The sequence below is a fragment of the Xylocopa sonorina genome, chromosome 9 (assembly GCF_050948175.1).
Source record: "Xylocopa sonorina isolate GNS202 chromosome 9, iyXylSono1_principal, whole genome shotgun sequence".
NCBI classification, from domain to species: Eukaryota; Metazoa; Arthropoda; class Insecta; order Hymenoptera; family Apidae; genus Xylocopa; species Xylocopa sonorina.
Genome location: NC_135201.1, coordinates 2949864 through 2974017, shown reverse-complemented (window position 1 = coordinate 2974017; position 24154 = coordinate 2949864). Strand labels below are relative to the sequence as shown.

Sequence of the window (24154 nt, the reverse complement as noted above, 5' to 3'; positions counted from 1 at the left end):
TCTAAATTTCCATCGCATCCATAAACTAAGGAAAAATCAATTATGTAAAACAATATACTCCTCTCCCTCTCTTATATCCTCTCTTTCTCTCTCTCTCTCTCTCCCTCTCCCTCTCTCTCTATCGACTTACATATATGTCGTACAAGGTAAGACATTTAAAAAAACACCATCTTTAAATACGCCTTATAAAAAACTGTACAATTTATTATTACAATAGCTATATAATTCTATATATATTAACAAACAGGAAAGCGTGCTGTTATTGAATGTGAAAGGAAGTATTCGCTGCGTTCAGATTTTTATAAATTATATATGTATGGTAGGTAAGAAACAATTCCACTTTGCGTTTATACATGTTACTTTTCATACACGACTGCGTTTCTATATAGTAGTATCTGAAATTAGTTGAAAATCCAAACGAATAATTCTAACTAAAAGCACCGCGATGTTTTCTGTTATAGAGAATTTGGTACATTTAGAACTGGCGCTGACTTTCGGCAGTTTGATTAGAATCATACGATCAACCCTCTAGTCGAAAGCGATGAGCAATGTTAGTGGGGGTAAGAGGGTTGAAGGAAAATTCGACGCTAGGGGTGGCGTACAAGTGTCGGCGCCATCTATTCGCTCAGTGCCTGACTATCCTCTGAAGACCTGTGTATTCGCGATCGTATTACCAGATTCTTGCGACATTTCGTGTGACAATTTAATTCAGTGCATCGTGCCATAACAAAGTGACGAGTGTGCTCTTTAGAACGGATACAATAAGGTAATTAGAAACAAGAATAGAAATCTTTTTCGTAAAGAGGCATACTTTGCTCGGGTGGCTGCCATCCTCGATGCCAGACACGCGTTAACATGTTGGATCGATTTCTCTTTCTCGCAAGTCGTATTACGACAGGAGACCCCAACAGAAGACCTGATTACGGCTTTTTACCCTCCTTTTATACTTAAAATATATATTTCGGGAAAAGTTTTCTTTGTTTCTATTGAATTTGCTCGCAACTGAAAAAACTCGATGTTCGAAGAGGTCAAGTTACCCTCGAAGTCTCTGGATAGAAAGACGCCTATAGCCAAAGCCTTCCTTTTATTCTTTCCCGTAAAAATTATATTAAAAGCGCAAGTATTTAGAAAATAATTAATCGATTCACGTTCATTTCGAGAATAAGTTCGATTTCGATTTTTATTCATCAACGCAAATAAGATCGTACGATCGATTTTTTAAATATGCGACTAGCGATGAGTTCGATTTTAAAATATAATTCAGACATACATATACTACTTTTTGCTTAAATACGGAACGACTGTGCTTGCAGTATTCACGTTTCTCTCATTTTTAAACAGATGTACTTATGAGTAACTCTGCATATCGCTTTAATTCAAAAAGTTTGCAGAAGAATTCAGGCCACAGATTGTGAGATTGCGAGAAATAAAACGTAAACGAGAGAGAGAGAGAGAGGGAGAGAAAGAAAGAAATAACAGGGACGTACACAGTTTTTCTTTTATTAGTCCATAATCTGTTAAGAAGTAAATACAATTTCAAGTGAAGTTCCATTTTGATTCCAATAAAAGTTTTTGTTAAAATTAGGCATAAATGAATGGAACTATAAAAATTATGTAAAGTGTGTCTATGTGAATATATTTAATTGTTCTTTGTGTTTACTTCGTATACAAACGATTAAATCAGTAAGACACATTTCTGCTACAGTCAAAGTAGAATTTAGTTCGATAATGGAAAATAGTGACGTCAGTTTACATAAAGATTGGATAAAATGTCACCTTTGAAGAGGTTTTTAATGATTAAACATAATTTTTTTTCGTACGAATAAATAACACATCTCACTTCAACTAAAACGCATTTAATTGAAAGTTTGCTTAACATTTTCAAAGTATGTTCTCTTTGAATGTTAAACGAAAAATATTTAGCTAACAAATCATTGAATAAAGGTATAATAGTTTACCTGGTAGAAAACTTATAAAAATAGGTAGGTTATATTGATTTTACAAAAACGAATATCGTTCCAAAAATACTTGAGAACGATTAAGTCATACATGTGCAGTCGTATATTAAATGTTATAAAAACTAGAAATATAAGTAAAACCAAAGTAACTGAACTACATTTTAAATTTCACTCAAAGGTAGATTAAATATTTCAGTATTTTTATAATTTAACATCTTAAAATCCTACAATTTAAAGTGACACTCTATGAAAAGCAATTGACAAACAATCCCTTTTTACATGTTTTTGAACATCGTGCGAAAGAGAAATCTATATGGCAATCTACACCGGCAGTGAGAGAATTTGATACAATCATTGGTGTACAAACAATGTTATACTATATACACACAGGAAATTTATACTATTAACAATAAATGTTGCCATGATTGCGTACAGATCAAACGATACAAGAACATCTATCGAACTTACAACTATTTTTGAATCATCTTTTTACTACATGAATACATGTAACATATTCACACTATATTATATTTCCGTATTTATAAAGGATTATGATCTAGCATTCATTATAGATACTAATTTTAACGTGAAAAACAAAATTAGTTTTTTCATTTATATTTACGTTAATTGTTTGTAACAATTTTCTTCAAGATCTTAAATGCATGTACAAATACTGCAATTACTAAGTATCTCAAATTAACTGCATGTATTCCTGTAGACAGTAGAAATAATAACTTTAATCAAAGTGAAGATAAGGGTACTTTAGTTTCACGAAACCTTTTAACTTTCTAGAGTGTACTCCCTTTTTGTCTGTATAAATACGATAGTTTACTTGCTGGTTGTACACATTATTTAACGTGATGTAGAATTTTAAATGTACTTTATTTGATTAGAACATTTAATAATACAAATCAATTTCATTTACATTTTTTACGATCTGGGAAAGAATATTGATACATACATGAATTGTAGAAAATATGATGTTAAATTATTTATTATTTATATGTTAGAGATATTTTATTTGCAAGTATATAATAAATTTTATCTTATTTAAAGTTTTCGTTTATTCTCAGAGATAATATCAAGAAGTAATAATGACTATCCCATAAAGCTTTTCCGGATACTTGTTCTTGCTCATACGAACACAAAAAAACATTGCTAAAAAGCGAGTGGGTGAAGCAAGAGAGCGAAAAAGATACAGTGAGAATTGGAATACACAGTGCGAATTGTATAATGACAAATATGCATATGGCTCGAATTAATCATAAGGGGAAGCAGGGTCAACACAGTAGCAAGCTGTGCAACACTGAGGTAGACTTAAAATGTGCCGATTGTATCTGCTGGTGCCAGTGACCTCCTATTGATTCCACGCTCAACGAAGCACGGGCCAAACCCTCGCCCTCTTTCTCTCTCTCACGCGCGCAAGCTGTACACACTTTCTCGTCTTTCATCTTTCTTTCTCTCTTCATATTTTTTTCTGTTAGTGTCTCCCTTCGCGTTTTCCTCAAATCCGCAACGCGTTCCCATCCTTTTGCCTTTTGTTTCATCCTGTTCATGTGTTTTGACTAGAACTCCTCTTTCTTATTGTACGGTTCCTTTTAACCCCCGACTTTCCACACTTCTTTTCCCACCTTTTCTTTCCTTTCACCGATTTCCATGTTCTATTACTCTATCTAGTTCCTTACATTAACTTACCTCATTCTTTCCTCCTGTCTTATACTTCCCCATTTCCTTCTTCACCTTCTCGCATTTAATGAGTTTACATTGAAAAAACACTGTACAGAATAATTACTTCAATTACTATGTAAGCAAGATTATATACACCGTACATCCAATGATGATCATGCAAAACACATTGCACGTTGTTATTGATAATTCCGACACAAACAGACTTATAAAATAATTCTATTTATATAATAAATGAAATAAAATTGATTGAAACATTTGTGAGATTAAAAAACAATAAAACTATCATATGCATATGACAAGTATTAAAAATTAATATTTTACAATTCGATAACGATGGTGTATAATGCAATTTATCTGACATGCTGAAATATTTGTAGTTTCAATACAAATTATAATAAATAATAATAAATAATTAATTGTTTCAATATAAATATGTTTTTGATATACACAAACTTCAGTGTTTTCAATAAAAAAAGTAACAATTTTTTTATTAAAGACTGAAGTCAAGTGGGCGGTGTTTTGTACTGAAAATACCAGATGCAATGCATATATTTAATTATCAACAATTTAATCAATAACTCAGGTACTAGTTTATGTTTACTTCAAGACTGTCCAACTTTATAAGTATTTATTGAAGATATCACAACAAAAATAGTGCGGTAAATATATGCACCACGATTTTATAGGGTATTTTTTTCTTAGCTCATCGTTACAAATGCAACTTTATCCCGCAAATATGTCATGCAAAATACAATCATTAGAATAAAATAAAATTAAATTAAATAAAAAAGAATACATACTTCAGCTCCACAATTTTTCTTAAAATTTAGTATTTCATTTAATTTGAACTGATGCTCAAATTTATTGTACGTACTAATCAATTACAAATTATGCATCAATTTACCTTAATTAATAGAGAAATGAATAAATAGTAAAATTATTGAAGCTAAAATATAATTTGTATTTTGCATTCTTATTTACTACTACTGTCAGTACATTTAACTCGCATGTACATAAACGAATATAGTAGTGCATAACAAATTAGCTAGTATTTAATGCATTATATGGCCTGGATGTTTCAGAATGGACAGGGTATTAACAGAAATGAATGTGGCGTGGCGATGACAAGCCTGATCTTGGAAAACGCAGACTTGAACCGACTTTTCCCGAAATGTCGGCCTAGGGGTGGCCCACCCCCGAGTCCGGGGGCCTCCACGCAGATCAGTCAGCCGCATGAGAGCCTCTGTCAAAAGGAGGCCGTCTCTGTTACCACCAGCCTCACGACCAGCCTCACGAGTACACTCGCGACTACGTTCGCAAACACTCTCACGACTACCCTTGCAATCGCCTCCAAGAACACACATTCAACGCACTCACGCGCGATACCAGAAGACATGATCGACCTCGAGCGCGATATTTCCGATAGGTATCATGCGATATCAATCCGTGGATTCTTAATCTCCGTCAAATTCTATGATGCACCTATATTCCCGCCCAAAAGTATTGGAATACTTAATGAACTTTTATAATACGATGTACACTGAATTAATTGTTAATACTAATATTTCAAATATCATATTTCTTAAGGAATTCAATACAAACTGGTATTTTTATTCGATTTTCATCACAGTATTTCAATATAAAGGTTTACCTAATCTATTAAGTACTTGTTATTTCATATATGTGTATATTTTCTTGGAAAGAAAAGATGTACTCATTTTACTTTTGTGCTAATACATCAATGCAAAATTTGTTGCACATAAAAATTAACATTAACTTTATATATACAATTTAGAAGAATGAATACAATTATGAAAACACGAGTTAATTTCCTCAATACTGAATGAACATGTTTAAAAGTATCTTTTTATTTATATTTTTTTTGTATAATTGACATGGAATTTGATTGAAGATTTTTATTTAAATATTTAATATTAGCTTAAAATACTTCCTCATATAAAATTGTGGTACATGAATTTCCATTCATTTTACTTTGAAAAGTGCTAAAAGATGAATATTTAGTGATGTACAAAATTTATGTAAAACATAAGTAATAATCGCAGAAACTTTTTTGTTTTCCAGGACAAGCATGGTGTCTGGTTTTCCAGGGGAGGGTCAGCTACCTGTTGGTGTCAGTGGTGGTACTGGCACTGTTGGTGGTCCACTTGGAACATTTAGCACGCTTGGCACGCTTAACACAAAACCACTTTCTTCAAGCTCCTCATCTGCCTCAGGGCGTAGCGAAGATGCACAACAATATGGTAGCCTTCCAGGTAGTGATCATCAGAGTCATTCGCAACAGGATGACAGCGGGCCTGAAGAGAGCCCTGTATACATTCTTACTTCTGCCAAGGGTGACCGTAGTTACAAATTAAGGGATTCCAGGTAAAATAGTTCATTTACTTCTAGCCTGAATAATTCAGGATCTTAAATGTACTTTAGTAATATAATTTGAGTATGCAAGGAAAATACCCTAAGTCTGTAAAGCTTGGAATGATTACAAACGTGTAGATTTTTATCTTTCTCAGAAAGTATAAAATATTTAGTATTTTTTCTTTTTGTTTTATGTTTAAAACTGTGTATACTATTTATGAAAAGAATTATAATTGAGATATGTAAGTATTGCATTATTTTATCTTCTATAAATATTTATTATCTATCAAATTAAGAGTACACTTAGAACATTTTCCTTGTACATCCACAAGAAATATATTAAGTACTTAAATTATAAACTATAATCATTAATTGACTATGAAAAAGAATAGTAAAAATTTATTTGATTTTTAAGAATATTTTATTTTATTTTTTTAAGCAACCAGAATACGATAGATTACTCTACTTAACCTTTAAAAATGCATAATAGTATCATTTAGATGAAAGTAACATCAATACTTCGATCGAAGCAGGACATTTGCGACATTCGTGTTTTACAAAATGTTTCTAAGTATTTATATTTTTACTTTTCGAACAACCACGTAAGGTCGTTTATGAAAATTTGAAGAAAACTGTATTAACTTTTTCTAGAATTCTTAATTAACTTTTAATTGAAGATAAACGCGTCAGACAGGAGTAACTACCGTATGCATTATTAAGACGACGAAAGAACGTATACACAGTAAGGGTTAACTTAAAACAAAGTAAATTACTTTTAATACTGTATGCTCCATATCATCTTTCCTTTTCTTGACATTTTAATATATAAACGGAAAATGGAAATGTATATAATTTGCAACTACTGTTTCGTTTTTTTATACTAAAATTTACTGTTTCACAGAGTGATCAATTATTTATGTAACCAATCGTTTATAAATCTTTCATTCATATTTTGAAACGGTCAATAAACTTGTCAATGACACAATTAGAGTATAGTCGGTAAACATTGTATAAGAGTTGATGTTAGGTTAGACTGCACCAATTTTGTTCTCGTGCTTAATTCGTAGTGATTAATTGGAAATAGCTGTCACATGCACCATCTGTCATATCGAAAGTATATTTTTAAACATATTTATTTGCTACCAAAACGTAAGTAATGACAATAAGTTAAATGATAAATTTGATATCACAATAAAGCTTCCTACTTTCTTTGTTTACAATATTTTGTAAACTATTTAGTAGTAATTTGATCTAAGTATATTCTTTATTATACTCTGTTTTTCAAGAGAAATTTCATTAGATTTAGATTCAATATTCATATTATAAGTTAATAATTTATTGATAACCTTAACACAATAAAATATCAAAATATTTCAATAATTTCACTTTTAATACAGTTGTATATATGTATATATACAAACACAATATAATTTTTTAATCAAAATCTATGTATGTATGTACTCAGAAAGATAGCAACTTGTAGTTCATCTAAAATTGTAAAATAATAAATATAGCTTGCTTAATAAATTCTGAAAAATTGATAATTGCTTAAGTAATTGGTTTATTTGTTTTAGAATTATAGAAATTGCTGGTGGACGAGAAGTTTTTTCTCAAAGTCGAGGTAAAGTAGCAGCTAGAAAATCACGTTTTCTTGCAGCATCAAATTCCATAAATAGCGAAGATATACAAACAGATAATAAGCTATCAGTTAAAAGAAACAATAAATCTCCAAATACTCAAACTATATGGGAATTAAGAAGCCGGTAATTTTTAAATTATGTTTTATTATTTGTGTATATTATACTTAAGAACTTACATATTATTAAAAATTATATATCAATGCATTTTTTAGATGTGGAGACACAAGAAAGCAACGCTCTAATAGAGAAGTTACAGAAACTGTATTTTCTTCAGAGATACATTCGGTGCGACATAAGCCAACAAAATCTATCCTTGACTATGACTCACCTAAGAGCAATCACAGCAATCGTATTATTAATTATGACTCAATTTTGAATAGCAATAATGTAGAATATGGTGTATCAAAGAATACTACGGATCTTGATTATGGATTATCGAAAAGTTGCATAGATTATCAATCGAATCACACAACGCCAGCTAGAAGCATGGCTATCGTCAGTGATGGTGAAGTAGTTGTCTTTGATGACATTGATGATAACTGGCAAAATTTGCGACTAGATCTAACTTCTAATAATACCAATCAAGTTCCATCAACTAATTTAAATCTCGAATCTGAGGAGTCTCAAAGAGGTCGTATCCCTCCTGAACCTTTGAGTTCTAGTATTGGAAGTACTCCGAGCCCAACAACGGCATATCATTGTAATACTTCGGAGTTTTTTAAGGTGCTTCTCTCTTTCTATTATCCTATTTATACAGAGTATCTTCAAAATTAATCGAATAATTTTTTCACAAAATTGGATAATTACTAAATAGAATACGTTTTTAGGTGATTACACCAGCAAGCGATTGTGAAGTAGATTCACCATCTTCAGAACGCAATCACAAAGTGACAAGAGTGATCGGTGAATTACCAATAGCACAGTATTCTGAAAGCCCAAGACGGTATGGAGTACGCGATACTCAACTTCCATGTCTTCTGTCATCGCCATCTGTATACATGACACCAAGACCTGGTTTTCCACAAAGAGTATTACCGACAACACCAAGTCATAATGAGGTAGAGAATAAAGAGTTGTAAAATAATCTTTTTCCTCTTTTTTTTTCATGTCTTAAATTTTTCATACACTAGCATGACTGCAGAATATTTTACTTACATTCAGATAATTTTGTTGAAACAATAGAACAATCTTTGAGAGAAATTATAGAATATTTTTATGTTTTATTTTATTTCTAGAAGGAGGACACTTCTGCAGAAATCATCGTAGAAAAGGCTGTGGTAGAAACAAATATGGATTATACTGATGATCAAACTGTAAATGCCTCTCCTCCCTCTCCAAAAATAGAAGATGAAGAAGAAGACTCTTTGAAACCGCCAAGTGTACCCATTGATAACATAAGCAACTTGGTATCATCTGGCGGCAGCACGTTTGATTATTTATACGAATTTTCGGAGACTCGAAAAGTACTTGAAGAGTTCTTTAAATGTCCTCCACCAGTAAAAGAGAAAGAAAATAGTATTGAATCTTTCCCCTTCCAGGTACAAAGTTCTAAATACCTGATTAATTGCAGTAATATCTTTAATTTATTTCTAACTGTACAAGTTTGGTACATGTTTAGTTTTTTAAATGCTGCATGCAAATAAATTAATACTATAATATTTAATCAATGAGCTCTATTTGAAAACACTTTTGATATATCTCATTTTTAGCTAAAGTTAATTTTCTTTATCACTTTAATTTAGTTTTACATTACATTATTAATTTATAATTACATTTTTTACTCAAGGATCTTGATTACGAATTACGAAGACAAGGGGGAAGCGCTTATGTCGGTCAGCGATTAGCTAGTGGTCCACCAACCACAGAAGAAGTTCTGGTACACGAATCTCCTAAAAAACAGAGAGCAGATTTTCCACAAAGTGTAAGTATATTTATTTAAATGTAATTTTTAGATATGTAAATAATATATAATATCTATTCCTTATATAATTTTGTATATACTGAAATCTCTACTAATTTTCTAAAAGTAGATAATTTTGGAACACGTATCTTATATTTTGAATAAAATTATTTTTTGTTTTCCCGTTTTCAGACTGGAGAACATGAAAATAATTTCTTAGACCTCTCAGTGGGTACTGGTAGCAGCGAGGATCTCGGGGAAACAGAGGTTGGATTACAAGTCGGTCACTCACGAAATTTCACGTTGAGTCCTGAAACGACTGATTGCGACAGTAATTGCGGAGATCTCGACAGTGAAGTTTCATTAATGATGATGGACAATGAATTGATACCAGCTAGTGGCCTCCTTGGCTCGGTCGGTGACTTAGGAAATAATTCAGATTCTTTGAGAATATACACTAGCATGCCAGTCCTTGAAGATGGATTATCCAGCGGACATGCCAGTGATACTGATAACAATAATCCAACTGTGATGCTGATGAAACGGCAGATTAATGAAATTGAAATAGAAATTATTCAACGCAGTCGTGTTAACGACACTGTTCATCCAGCTACAGCTGAGAACGATTCGGTTGGAAAAGATCTTGCCGGTTTGACCGTTAACAAAGATATTTTACACTCTTTAAAAAGTTCGTCGCCTGATCTGTTTGTTCCTAAAAAAGAAAATTCCTACGATACGAACGAGTTACAGCTGGATGGTCTGGATCCTCTTGGTACACCACCACCACCCGCACCTCAGGCTAGACAAAACGTTAATCTAGAAATAGGTGGTGAAGTTGAGGCTGCCATTAAAGATATTAGGATGGCTTTACAGAGGACTAAAACTTTACCTGTGAAGTCTTCCGCGGAAGAACCACCTGAGCCCAATGTCAGTCCAATTTGGATACCAAGGTATTTCACTTTCTTATTTCTAAAATCTTTTTATGTTTCTTTCAAACATTTATAACATAAATGGGCACAACTTTTGATTTATTATTTTATCATTACTACACGATCAGTTAAAGTTCATGCGTATTTATACTTTAGACGCAATTGTACCTTTTTAAGAACATCTAACTAAAATGTAGTATATCGGATGACAGGCGGAGAATTTACGTAGAAAATAACAGTGACGAATCGGAAGTTCGTCGCACGGGTGAAGAGGCAGATGTTGAAATCGAGGAGGGTCCAGATGAGGAAGAAGCAGACACCGACCTTGAGACTGATCGTTTACTTGGACAGCAACGAACAGACGATCAGGGTTTTTACGATGACAAGGTAAGTGATAGAACAGTAATGAAAATTAGATTGTAAATATAATTTTTTAACGAATGATGTTACTTATGAATTAGCATAAATTGAACAAAATTAGAACACATTTCTAAATTCAAATTAAGTGTATAAAAATTATGTATGTATAAGATAAGTGACTAATCATTCTGTTCTTAAGTAATTCGCTAACTAATTATTTAGGTGAAAAAAGTGATTCAAAATTGATATTTCTAACTAGTTCATTAAAACAAATAAAAGAAATGATTAATAAATATAAAAGTCTTTTGCACAATGCACGATTTATGTAGGGGTAGGGATTTTGTTCGGAGGGAGAACGAACTAACATAATAAATGTAATTGGTGTTACATAGGGGTGGAGGAAGCCTAAAACTAGGACAATGTTACCACCGATGAGTGGAAAACTGTCAACTCCTAAACAAACACCCCCAAAAAGCCTGAGTATCGCTCCAGTAGAAAGCCCGCTAGCACCTTCGGAACCTTTAGCTTCGACCTCTGCCTGTGTATCCACTTCCGCTTCTGCCTCCATCTCACCACCTCCAGTAGTTTCCGTTATACAGCCGTCGCCTTCCGATTGTGATGTTACCACTCCCACGCAACCTGCGACAAGTCCACAGAAGACTCCAGCAAAAAATTCTCCCTCGTCCCCTCAGAGTCTCAAGGAATCCAGCAACAAGGTGAAAAAGGTGCCCTTTTAATTACATTACAAAACAAACCTATCTTTTGCTCTTTCTCTTTCTCTCTCTTTCTTCTTTTGCTTCTCCTTGGGCTATGATTTCTTGGACATTCGAGCTTTACTGGACGTATGTTCTGATAAGGTGTCGTTCACGTATATAAGTACACAAAAATTAATTTGAAGATATGGTTCGCGCGGACGAATGCTCATCAAAACATGCTTCCATTGAAACTGTAGCCTCCTTCTTCTTGTAGTATATACTACTACAGGTGCTAAATAATAATTATAATGCTATTATTAAAACCATAGTTAGATCCTTCTAATTAGCATCACTTGCTAGTCTCTCTAGTATCCAGCAATGCCAGGTTAATATCGACTGCAACAAACACTGCTATATTCCTAATTGTTTTCCAATTCTTTTTGATTAACATTATTTTGATAAGCACTATCTATGGTAAATAAGGTGTAATTTTTTCTTGCCCATGCTCATTCAATGACTTTATTTCTGATTGATTGAGCATAATGATCTCTAATAATCAACACTTAAGAGATTACGAATGACGGATTATGAAATCTGCACTTGGTAAATCCGGTCATTTTAATATTAACTGAGCATTACTGTAGATACTATTTGCACGATTTCCATTTCTTCTTTCTTTATATTGGCTTAAGAAATAAAAAAGAAGGTTTGGATAATGCCAATATATGTAATTCTATCCACCGTGTAGAAGAAAAATTTGTTAAACGGCATACAAACATTTCTTTGAAGTATCGATAGTGGATATCCGAGTTTAGAATTATTACATATTCACAATGCATGAATATATAAAAAGAAATATGCAATCCTTGCATAAAGAAATATAATTTCGCTATTTTAATTTTTAATTCAGTTATATATTTACATAAATATTCTTTTATTTGTCAAAATAACTAGATTACAAAAAATTATCGCATGACTGAATTTTTCGGAAATCGTACGGTAAATGATTTGCAAAAGCACGTAATTATAACAAGTGCGACAAACTTTACAATTTTATTTTGTTATGCGAGATACGTTAAAAACTTACTGTTTTGCAGGAAAAGGAAGAGAAGAAGAAAAGCAGAAATAAAGAAGGTAATGAAAAATATTTTTATGTTCCTTGTGAGTACGTTCAAGATATGGTATTTCATTATTTATTAGCGTATTTTGTACAAATTTTGTAATATTGTTAGTGGATCTCTACATTTTTTCAACGAACACATTTAATTCGTAACTAATAATTATTATAACGAATATTTTTTTGCATTTTACATAGTTAAAGAATATTGCGACGAAAAGTTACTTATTTTACGTGCGAACAAGGGTCGTTTTTACACAAACAGTTTAGTGCATGGATACCTTTGATGTTACTCGGGCTATTTCAAGCTCATCGATTGCTTGGGTTACTTTCTCATGTAGATTATTTAGATAGGAAGGTTATCAGTGGTTCTTGAGATAAAACTTTTATCGAAAATATAAGTATATTATCAGTACTAAACAAACATAAAATATCGCTAAACAACTAATTATATAGACAAATACATGTTAAAAAATCTGGAAAATTTATGTTCCATTTCTGTAGTTGGAACTTCTTCGGCAATAGTTTAACAAATGAAGTTGATTTAAATTCACCGCACTTAATGCAAAGTAGACAATTTCTAAAAGAAACAATTGAGATAGCTACAAACAAACTGTAAAATACAGTCCTTGCTTAACTATTCCGCCACTAATCAATATAATTTCAGTTTCTAAGTACGTATTAATAAATCTATAAATTGTATTTTTTATTTGCTGCATTCCTGATGGATACATTCGGTAGGTAGTGAAATTTAGTCACGTAAAGTCTCAAACTTGCAATAAAACCATTCAAGTAACTTTTTAGAATGTTAATCATAAAATTATATAGATTATCACGGACTATTATAAATTATTATCATAATCTTTTTTTAATTACCATTGAAATTAAGCGTCGAGAAAGTAGAAGTTACATTAAAAATTTTGTTATTTTCATATGTTTCTCATCAAAAAAGGAAAATTAATAAAATATCAAGTAATGGAAAAGTAACATCAGTCAAGTTACTTGACTGGTTAATAAACAGTGATAACACTGTCCGATAATAATTTTTATAATGCAAAACGGTTCTGACTCATATTTATGCATTTTTTTTACCTTAGTTTCAAGAGGTATTCTTTTGCATCATAAAATTAATTTTTTTATTTTTATTTTTAATAGTGAAATATTGTCAATCAGCATAATCGTTGTATGCTTGTAAACATGAATCCGTATCTCTTATCAAATATTCATCAAGATGTAGCCAGAAAATATTTGAGATATCTAGAGATATGTCTTTAGAGTACATTTCTATTATTTGATCAGTATTCTTTCAACAATTTTCGTGCAACGTACTTATAAATCATTTAGATTCTCGATCTATTACAAAGTAAAATATCCTGTTTGTAATAACTTGAACTAACGAGTGAAAAGTTACAAAGAACAATAATTATTCAGCATTATGTATATAAATTATGATGAGTACAAAAAGTGAAGATGAGTCTAGAATAGTGTGCCAATTTTTAATTGGAACATTGGAACTTAATTCTACAAAAGATGTATCATACTGTAGAAGAAAAATTGCTAGACTAAGGAAGCAATCATGCGACAGAATATAGAAACTAATTGTTTAAGAAGTGATACGGATGTCGTGCCAACAAACGTACTGAGAAGTGATAAAGCTGAGATGAAATTTGCGCCCGTTTCAATCCGCGTGCCTTCAATTAGACTTCTTCGGTTATCATCCAATTGCTTTACAGCATTTGGTAACTTAAACGACGAAAGATCACGCAAAAGGTCTAAATGGTGTGTTTCCGTTGATATTTCAGCCCTCCTCGACGATTCCTCAGTTTTAATCGAGGGAGTCCTGTTTCGAGCGAGATACCTCGGATCTACCCAGCTTGTCTGCGAGGGAGAACCCACCAAATCCACTCGTATGTGCCAGGCAGAGGAAGCTGTGTCCAGGATAAAGGTACGCTTATCATTATTCTGTTCTATGTTTGCATTTTACTTGCACACGTTCCTACGCTCCCCTACTCAGCTTATTTCTCGATTTTCTTCTCTGGGAAAAATATGTTTTTGTTTCTGGAATATCGTGAGTTTGGTAGCTATTCCATATTAAATTAATTTTGCTTGAAAACAAAAACTCTTGAAAAAGCAGCTTGATTTTTTATACAAAATTTAAATATTCTTCTTAGTAGCCTAATTTAATATGGAATCTTCTTACAATACATCATTTCGGTAAAATTTGTCGCATAGTTTTATTTTACAGAGTGATTCGCTATTAGAACAAGCCATACCTCCTTTCTGATTGTAATTACAAGGAAGCATTGGAGGAAACAGATGGATGGTTCAAATTGAAGCATAATTCTTTCACTACTGCAGTAATGATTATGCATTTTGCAGTCGCGTTACTTTTTCCCAAGTGGGAATATAAAATATTCATTAATTCGCTAAATATCGTATCTAGAAGGTAAAAATTTTTTAATCATTTATTTCTTTTTTCTAATTACAATCAGAAAAGGGATAAGACTTTTTCCAATTGTGTAATTCACCCTGAAAGTGACAACTACTTTAGTTTCGTCACGTACTTATAATTACCAAGATTACTTGAACATGTTGTATCCATTATGTCGAATTAAACATAAAGGAGCACTCACTTATGCTCTGTGTGCGTGGTAGAAATCACATATACTTTTAATAACAATTCTTCATAGTACAATCATCTGATCGCGTGTTACTTGTTTTTATTTCAAACGGTTGCAAGCTGTTAAGCAAAGATAGACTGTGTCCACCTCTAGGCACTCCTGTACCTTCTTGCACAATTCATTTAGCAAATGCATGGCAGATTTTTAGTTTCTCTGGTACTTTGTAGGCGAAAGCCTATTGCTACTGTAAGCATTCTTTTCATCTATTATTTTTATAATTTATAGAACACAGATATGTTTGTACATATTTGATTATTTAACGTTCAACAGTTTATACCGTAGGAACATTTGAAAAGAAAGAGATAGAAAATCTTAATTATGCGGCTGAAAGAAAAATGAATAGCATTCCGCGTACCCTAAAATTGGAAACATTATAACGTAAAACACGATCAAATAAAAATTGTTGAAATATTTTCGGCATCTTTGGAATGTTATCTTTTTTTTCAGTCTCATTCATTTTACTTACACTAACGGGCCTGCTGTATTTTCTACGCAATATGTATATGTAAACTATTAAATAACACGGTGATCAATTGAAGTATACCAAAAAATAGATCGTTTAAAAATATTAACATTGAGAATACTATGAAGTATTCTAGAAATGTTAGATTTGTTTTTGATGACTGCGTAAGATACACGCGACTTGTAGCAACCTTATAATGCATTAACATGTTTTTTTCACGTATAACAAATAACAATTTTCAAAAATGCAATTAAGAATCTCATGGTAAATATATTATAAAAGTTTGCGTGCATTTTACCGTAAGATTTTAATTTATTAATAGTCCAATATGAAAATATGTTCTAAGAAAAGTTCTTGAACGAGATACTTCGGTTAAACCTGAGAGTTTTCCAATATAATAGGATTTCATTTGAATTCAATTATTAAGAATAAAATGAATTTTAACGAGAGAGAGTGAGAGAGAGAGAGAAGCAAATGGTGAATAACATTTATCAGTTTTTTGTAGGATGTCCTGTAACTGGTGGTAAGGCCAGGAAAGGAATGATGCCATATGAAAACGTAAATCAAAAATGTACAATGGCGTTTTTTCGTTTCAGGTTTTGTTTTCGAGAAAATCGAGTTTGGAAATTTTTCAAGTATGCGTGGATCTGACTAACTTCCAACTGAACATGGCCGTTGTTTTCGATCTTATCTCACATGTGGAGCAAATCCTACCCAATTACCCGTAATCAATCAGGAGATAGCTAAATAAACAGTGCTTAAGTCACTGAATGATGGTGCATGGATCTACCGTTCCTAATTCAATGGTCGTGCTATCTTCCGCCTTCCATATTACTCGTATTCTCCTTTAGACTTGTTGAATAATCAGCACAATTTGAGAATTCTAACATCATATTATACAACAAGAATCGTTGTCCCTGTATAGAAGTATTTCCATCAGGTTTTTATCTCTACAGTCCACGCATCATTTTTTAGTGGTCCTCAGAATGATTTTCAAATTTGATTTTGTCAAAAGTAAGACCTGATTGAACTAAATTATTTTCTATATTTTTGGCTTCTTTCTCATGTGGGATCACTTTTTTTTCTTCTTTTAATTACCACCAATTATAGAACACTGCATACCAAAGAAAAAGTTATAGTCTAGTCTTTTAAATTTTATACATGAAAAGGTGGGCAAGCTGACACTCTTTCAATTTTACAAGATGCAGTATAATATGTTGACGACAACACAATTGTATAATTGAAAAGAATATTCAAGGCAAAAGTATTGTTTTAAATACACTAATTGTAAGTCTTAATGGACATACTTCTTTCAAGTAATGCACGTGCAATATGATATCTACACTGTAACTTCTACACTTCAAGATATGAAGAAATATTTCAAGTGAAGGACTGATATCGAGGAATCTGTAGCTTTTTCTTGTACATAAAATGCAAAGTATTTTTAATGGACATTGCATAATGAGCCTCAATTTTGGACAAGAATTTGGTAAATTATTCGTTAGGTAATCGTGTCTATAATACAATTTAATAATACATCTGATTTTTCATGAATTATTATACAACGTGACGATAGTATTAAATCATTCTGTGAATAGATACTGTTAGAAAATATCTGAATGCTAGTAACTTGGCCATACGAAATTAACTTGGGTATTTATTCCATATTAACTCTTTGCAGTCGAGATTTGACGTTTAGTTCTCAAAATGTTTATACTAGTTTCGAAAATTCTCGAGTGTAAAAAGTTAAAGTTGATCGTTACGTAAAAAAAAAGCGAATGTTTTACTATAGTCACCCCTTCCTCGTGTTATTACCACCACCACCTGACCAACGAACACATTTTTTATGTGGTTTTGATGTTTCTCTATGTTGACTTGTCTCGAAATAGGAGCTGGATAAAATATCTGTGTATAATATTTAATAAACTTGCGATCAAATTAAATCATAAAGTTAGAGCCTTCGCAGACCGAAACACAATGAAAAGTATTCGTTTCTCGTCGTGGACGTTTATATCATAAAGTTACGCTGTTAAAAATGAACGTACCGAATGAAATATTTATTGGGATGATAGAGAAATATCTTGAATACAAAATAATCCTGAAGAGAAAGTATTTTTATTCGGCTCCTTTACGACTACTTTCTTGTGTATAGTTGTCTGCCCTTCTCTGCTTCGTAGATTGTACGCAGCACTACATCTCTTTCTGCACGATCGTATATTATAAAAACTTCGTGTAATATAAATCACAGTATTTAACGAGGAAACAGTATTTTACGTTTATATTACTAGACTGTGTGTTTCACGTTAACGTCTGAACTGGTACATCGATTAAAATAATAATTACATGTTTGGAGAACATCAATGCGATCCATCATTATACGGCAGTATCTTATGCATATCTGTCTCGTATACATTTTTATTATTTTTACAAAATGCCGTAAAGTGAAAGGAGATCTTCAAGTAATACATTATGCATTCGTTTAAACTTTGAGACACGAGCAATGAGAGAAATTAAAAACGTTAGTACCACTTCTGTCATTTGTAACTATGTATAACTATATGTTTAGCGATTTCATAAGAAGGAATACTATAGTGTTAAGTGTTCAATGTTTCCAAGGAATCTACTAATCTGTACTTTCAAATCTGCACACTATTCTAAACTTGATCGGGTACAAGGTATTCTGTGTATGAGATGATACTTTTCTTAACGCATGACACAGTACCAGCTTCTGTTTCGGTGGTTCTGTACAGTTTGTTAGCTTGTACATAAAGTACTTGAAATGCTTCTCACGAATCTCGATCTGGCCTATGATTTCCGTCACGTTGATTTCCGAAGATTGGCATTTAACGAATATCATAGTATCTGTAATGCTGTGACCATACATTTAGAATAACACGAATATAATATTCGATCGTGTATTAACATATACAGAATGGGTACGTAAAGTGTTAACGCAACATTCAATGAAACACCCAGCCCAATGTGCAATGTAACGAGTCGTGTTGCATCGAGATGCGTATCCTCCTATCGTATCACCATTGTGTATCAATATGAACAGCAAGTGTCTCATCGTTAAACATCATTCAGTGATACAATGGAATATATTTTGATACACAACGACGCAACAGCTACTGCTCGTATTGATATGATAAGACGATACGCGAAAAGTAGATACAATGATTTCTACGATACGATACGGAGATACGCAACAAGTGTATACATTGATCTCGAGGAGAATTAACTGCGGAACATTCAACGCTCTACGTGACTCATTTTGTGTATTCGATGGAAAGAATAACGAACTAAGCAAGTTTGTATTGCACGATAAAGTGCCGTTCGTCGTGGTACACGATAACGAAAAGAGTAACAATGAGAAATTTGAAGTATAGAAAAGAAACACCGTAGAGAAAAATTAAATGAGATGAAAAAAAGTTCGCATTTGCTCGTGGTATCGGTGGTGCGTGGTAATGTGTGACTAGCAAGAGCATTTGTTTTGTTTATCGTTACGGAAGGAGGGGCCAGTGGCTACGGGTATGCAGGCTACGCTGTTAAACTATGGGGGGCAGCATGAGTTTGGTCGGTGCAGCGTTGCCTCGCAAGGAAGCCTCGAAGAAGACGAGTGCGACTCTAGCGAAGAACTTATAGGGAGTGCCTCTGGTGGGGGCCAGTCCGAGTCGCAGACTGTGGGTCTCCAGCCGAAACTGGCCCCAATCAGTGGCTCTATGGAGCCCACCACCGTTTTCAGGCTTCACTTTCTCGGATCAGTTGAAGTTGAAGAGGAAGGGAGACGTAAGCGCCTTAACAACCACATAGTGCGGGAGGCTGTGACTAAGATCAAGGTCCGCCCTCCAACCCTTAGATCTATCATTATATTCTATTTTATAGTTGTTGTTATGTTCGACTATCCTATCTTAAACGCATTACTTTAATTTTTTTTATTCCTTTGTTTTTTCTTATTCTTTTTTTTTTTACCATCTATGCATCAACCTTCTTCACTTTATTTCACTGACAACGAGCACTCGAGTTCCATGAATTACGCTAATTTTCGAATTCTTTCAAGTTTGCTATAAACCTAATGTTCTTCTATCGTTAAGTAGTATACGTTTAATTTTAGAAAAAAGGGATGTCATATAGTGGATGCTGTTAGATAGTGATTAAGAAGAGAGAAAAAGACTTAGTAATTATAGTAACCATAGATAAGATTGAAGTAGTTTCTTATGTTTAATATATGCTATGTATTTATTATATTTTGTATCGCACGTGTTCGATCATTGTAGGACATGCTGTTATTAAGATAAAATACAGTGCTCGTTTCATTATTCTTACTACTGATTAGTATAATAAAAAGTCATTACTCAGTTAATGTATTATCATTGCAACTATCTTTTATTTTATTCAAGAACACTCAGAATCTAACTAAACACAAATGTAAAGAGTACAAATTTATGAGCATTAAAATAAATTCAAGATTGATAATTAGAATGGTTTCTTGTTGTAAGTTCGAAAAAATAGTGTAAAAAGATATCTTCCCATTTGATTAGTTAGTTCTTTTCTTACTCGTTGTCAATGAAAGTAAGTGTAACTAGAGATAATTCTTCAAATAAACTGTGTTTTGTAATATATAATATTTCTCACACAATACATGGCACACTTGATTAGGTTTTCTTAATAAACTCTCAGGTTTACAGAAGTTTCGCATTTTTCAAATCTTTCAATGAAAAACAGATATATACATATACGTAAACGTTAATCATGTTTCTGCTAAACTCATCGACAATCCCATTTTCAATGTTATGCATCTTTTCTTATGATGAAGATAGACATAATTTACAGTAAATTTACAGCATCTTTTCTTACTGTTTTTTATTGTACAACATTGCTTATCCCGATTAATCGATTAACTGCCTTCTTTATTTTATTCTACATGCTGCTTCCTCACGATAGGCGTTGGTACGTATATCTGCTACTATAATATTATATTGAGTCTTTGATATTTGTTGAATTTTTTAACGAATAGTATACTTACATTATATTCAGTTAGAATACGATTAAAATCCTTTAACTTTTTACATATGACCGAAATTACAAATGAATAAACATGTGTATACTCGCAGGCACCGGATGGCGAAACGCAACCAAGTACGGAAGTTGATCTATTCATCTCAACGGAAAAGATCATGGTTCTGAACACAGATCTGAAAGAGATCATGATGGACCACGCGTTAAGAACAATATCTTACATAGCAGATATTGGTGATGTGGTGGTGCTGATGGCACGAAGACGATTTGTGCCGCACGAAATGGAGGAGGCACCGAAGATCAACAGAACACCGAAGATGATTTGTCATGTGTTCGAAAGCGAAGAGGCCCGATTTATTGCACAAAGCATTGGGCAAGCGTTTCAAGTAGCTTACATGGAGTTCCTCAAAGCAAACGGGATAGAAGATCATAGTTTTGTCAAAGAAATGGATTATCAGGAAGTGCTAAATTCTCAAGAAATATTTGGCGATGAACTGCAGATGTTTGCCAAGAAAGAAATGCAAAAAGAAGTAATTCGTTTATTTTTATTTATTATATTTAGTATATTTAATGGAAATTACGGAAAGTTTTATTGCTGGATGTTTGTAGGTAGTGGTACCAAAAGCAAAAGGTGAAATCTTGGGTGTGGTAATCGTCGAATCCGGATGGGGTTCGATGCTACCGACCGTTGTAATCGCAAATTTGGCACCGGCTGGTGCAGCTGCTCGTTGTGGACAATTAAATATCGGTGACCAGATAATAGCTATAAACGGCGTTTCGTTAGTTGGCTTGCCTCTCTCTACATGCCAGACTTACATCAAGAATTCTAAAAATCAGACAGTAGTCAAGCTGACTGTCGTTCCGTGCGCGCCAGTAGTCGAGGTCAAAATCAAAAGACCCGACACTAAGTATCAGTTAGGGTTTAGTGTACAAAATGGAGTAATATGTAGTCTATTGAGAGGCGGAATCGCTGAAAGGGGTGGCGTTCGAGTGGGTCATAGAATTATCGAGATCAACAATCAAAGTGTCGTTGCTGTGCCGCACGAGAAGATCGTCAATCTTCTTGCCACATCCGTCGGCGAGGTATGCAGGATTTTCTTAATTTATTTTACGTTCTGTGTGTTTCCATTATATGCACAAATTGTGGCAATGATTCTGCCAAATCGTGTGGCCGTAACGTAAGCAAAGTTATTTGAATAAAGGTATTTATTATTCCATAATTATCGCCATCCATTTACATTTAGTATCGTATTATCCAACAGAATCATTGGTACAATTCTATACAGCTGAGATAAGTAATCCATAGGCCAAATACAATTCATATAACAGTAAAGCTTAAAAGTAAAAATCTGTACAGCTATCGAATTTTCCAAATTGATCACAGTTGAGAGTAAAAAATGTTTATTATACATGTAGCCTGAATATCTTGACTAAGAAGTAATTCATTCAAATTGTATCTATTTAATTCTCAACTATGGTTCGCTGCAAAAAATTGTTATACAAGTTATTTCTTAGTGTTTTTTAAGTGTAATAAAGCATGCAACATAAGTTATGTTAACAATGTACGAAATTTTAAAAAATTTGAATATTTGTTGTCCAGCATTCACTCTTGAATTACTTCAAATTGCATGAAAATTGTACATTCTACTTATGGTCGTTATATGTACATATAAATTATTCATATTTTCCAAGAAATGATATGTATAAAGCCAAATTTAATTGTGTTAATTGTATTATCATTAAAAGGAAGACACGTTCAAATACCGTTGTACATTATGTAAATTATGTTGCTTGAAACATTTCTTGTCAGGGACATTAATTAATATATTTAATTTTTTAACTTTTAACGACCAGCAATTTGCATGTTTTAGTTATTTTTCATTTTATTTCAGGACTACTGTCTTTCTCTCCCTTCCCCTTTCTGTGTAAATGTACGAATTTTCCCACTGACATATTGAATAATTTATTCGCAAAAAATGCGATCACGTTTACCAAGTGTATTTTGTTTCAGATATTAATGAAAACTATGCCCACGTCGATGTTTAGGCTACTAACTGGCCAGGAGTCTCCAGTGTACATATAAGCGTTTGGTTGCCTGGCTGATATGCGTAGTGAACAGACAATACATCCGCCATCCATTACCATATTATTCACTACTTTACTCTCTGTACAGATTTATTCTACGCAAGTTGCTTTGTGTTTTGATTCTTGTGGAATTCTATTCGTATATTCTCACCAGCTCTTGCTTAGCAAAGCAACAAAACTTACGTAAACACGTTGCGACAAATATTAATATATTGAATATTTACATAAAGCCAGAAATATATATATAAATATAAATATATATACATAATATATACATTTTATTTATGAATGGGATTCTCTATGTCTGTTTTCTAAATGACCAGTTCAATGATTTCAAATATATAATATGCAGATGCTAAAACTATAACACCAATCGTTGTAAGTTCAAAAAATGTTGAATGAACTTTCGTTGATACTTCTTTTTTGTCTTGTGAGATGATAAATCAGGAAAATATTATTTGCAATGTTTTAAAAAAGTGTTCTTTTATTCAGAAGTTGTTCAACCATGATGGACTTGTTTTCCATGATGGACAATTTTTTGCTTTTATTTTACATAATTTCATTTTTTGTATATTTTTTTTACGGAAATTACATTTATTATAAAAATAAAATCACAAGCGGATTAGAGAAAGGTGTTCTTTTTACAAAATAAATATATATATATGCATATGCATTTCGTGACTACAGCATTGAGAATCGCATTCCGTAAGCGATAAGAGAAGCGAAAAATGCAGTGCACACGATTATACATAGCACAAAGCTCTTTACCAACGTTTAGAGCAGGGCTGGAACTCTCTGTACATTACATAGTTAACGACGGAGTATGTTTCTACAAGGGCCTTCATATATTTTGTTGGCTTCACAGAAATTACTATTATTTATTTAATCTTTTTTACCCACGGGTTGAAATCCCCTGATTTTTTAATTTTTACTGTAATTAAGAACTATTGTGTCTATATTAGGTGATATGTTGAATGCATTATCTCGTGATATGTATCACGGTAGTTATACAGAAGAGTACTCCGCAGTGTTTCACTGTATCAATCATTTATCATTAACATGATCTTTATTTCATAATTACCTGTTTTAACGCAGGAATAATTTCCGTAGTTATCAACAATTACTTTAACTAAATCGAGTCTAGTAATTCTATGATCTATAAAAAGACATTTATGTGTAATTGCGTGAAAAGGAATATATTTATTTTTATTACTGACAAACGATGATATTTTAAGATCGACAATA

General features: G+C 32.6%; 1 protein-coding gene across 9 annotated transcripts; it reads left to right on the top strand.

Moving 5' to 3' along the window:
• Nucleotides 1-636: 636 nt before the first annotated feature.
• On the top strand, nucleotides 637-23055 carry LOC143426716 (uncharacterized). Of its 9 annotated transcripts, none has more exons than XM_076900324.1 (16): nucleotides 637-766; nucleotides 4730-5073; nucleotides 5730-6032; nucleotides 7595-7783; nucleotides 7873-8383; nucleotides 8488-8718; nucleotides 8896-9198; nucleotides 9447-9581; nucleotides 9753-10510; nucleotides 10687-10876; nucleotides 11242-11574; nucleotides 12642-12678; nucleotides 14464-14606; nucleotides 20920-21354; nucleotides 21434-21907; nucleotides 22836-23055. In XM_076900324.1, the coding sequence occupies exons 2-16, from the start codon at nucleotides 4769-4771 to the stop codon at nucleotides 22905-22907; spliced, it is 4419 nt and encodes a 1472-aa protein (XP_076756439.1). In that variant the 5' UTR covers nucleotides 637-766; nucleotides 4730-4768; the 3' UTR covers nucleotides 22908-23055. The 9 variants fall into 9 exon arrangements, with proteins under 9 accessions (XP_076756439.1, XP_076756442.1, XP_076756435.1 ...); XM_076900320.1 differs by lacking the exon at nucleotides 637-766 and adding an exon at nucleotides 3177-3269 and having other exon boundaries at nucleotides 10702-10876; XM_076900322.1 differs by lacking the exon at nucleotides 637-766 and adding an exon at nucleotides 3177-3269 and having other exon boundaries at nucleotides 11242-11565; nucleotides 14485-14606.
• The last annotated feature ends 1099 nt before the right edge of the window (nucleotides 23056-24154 follow it).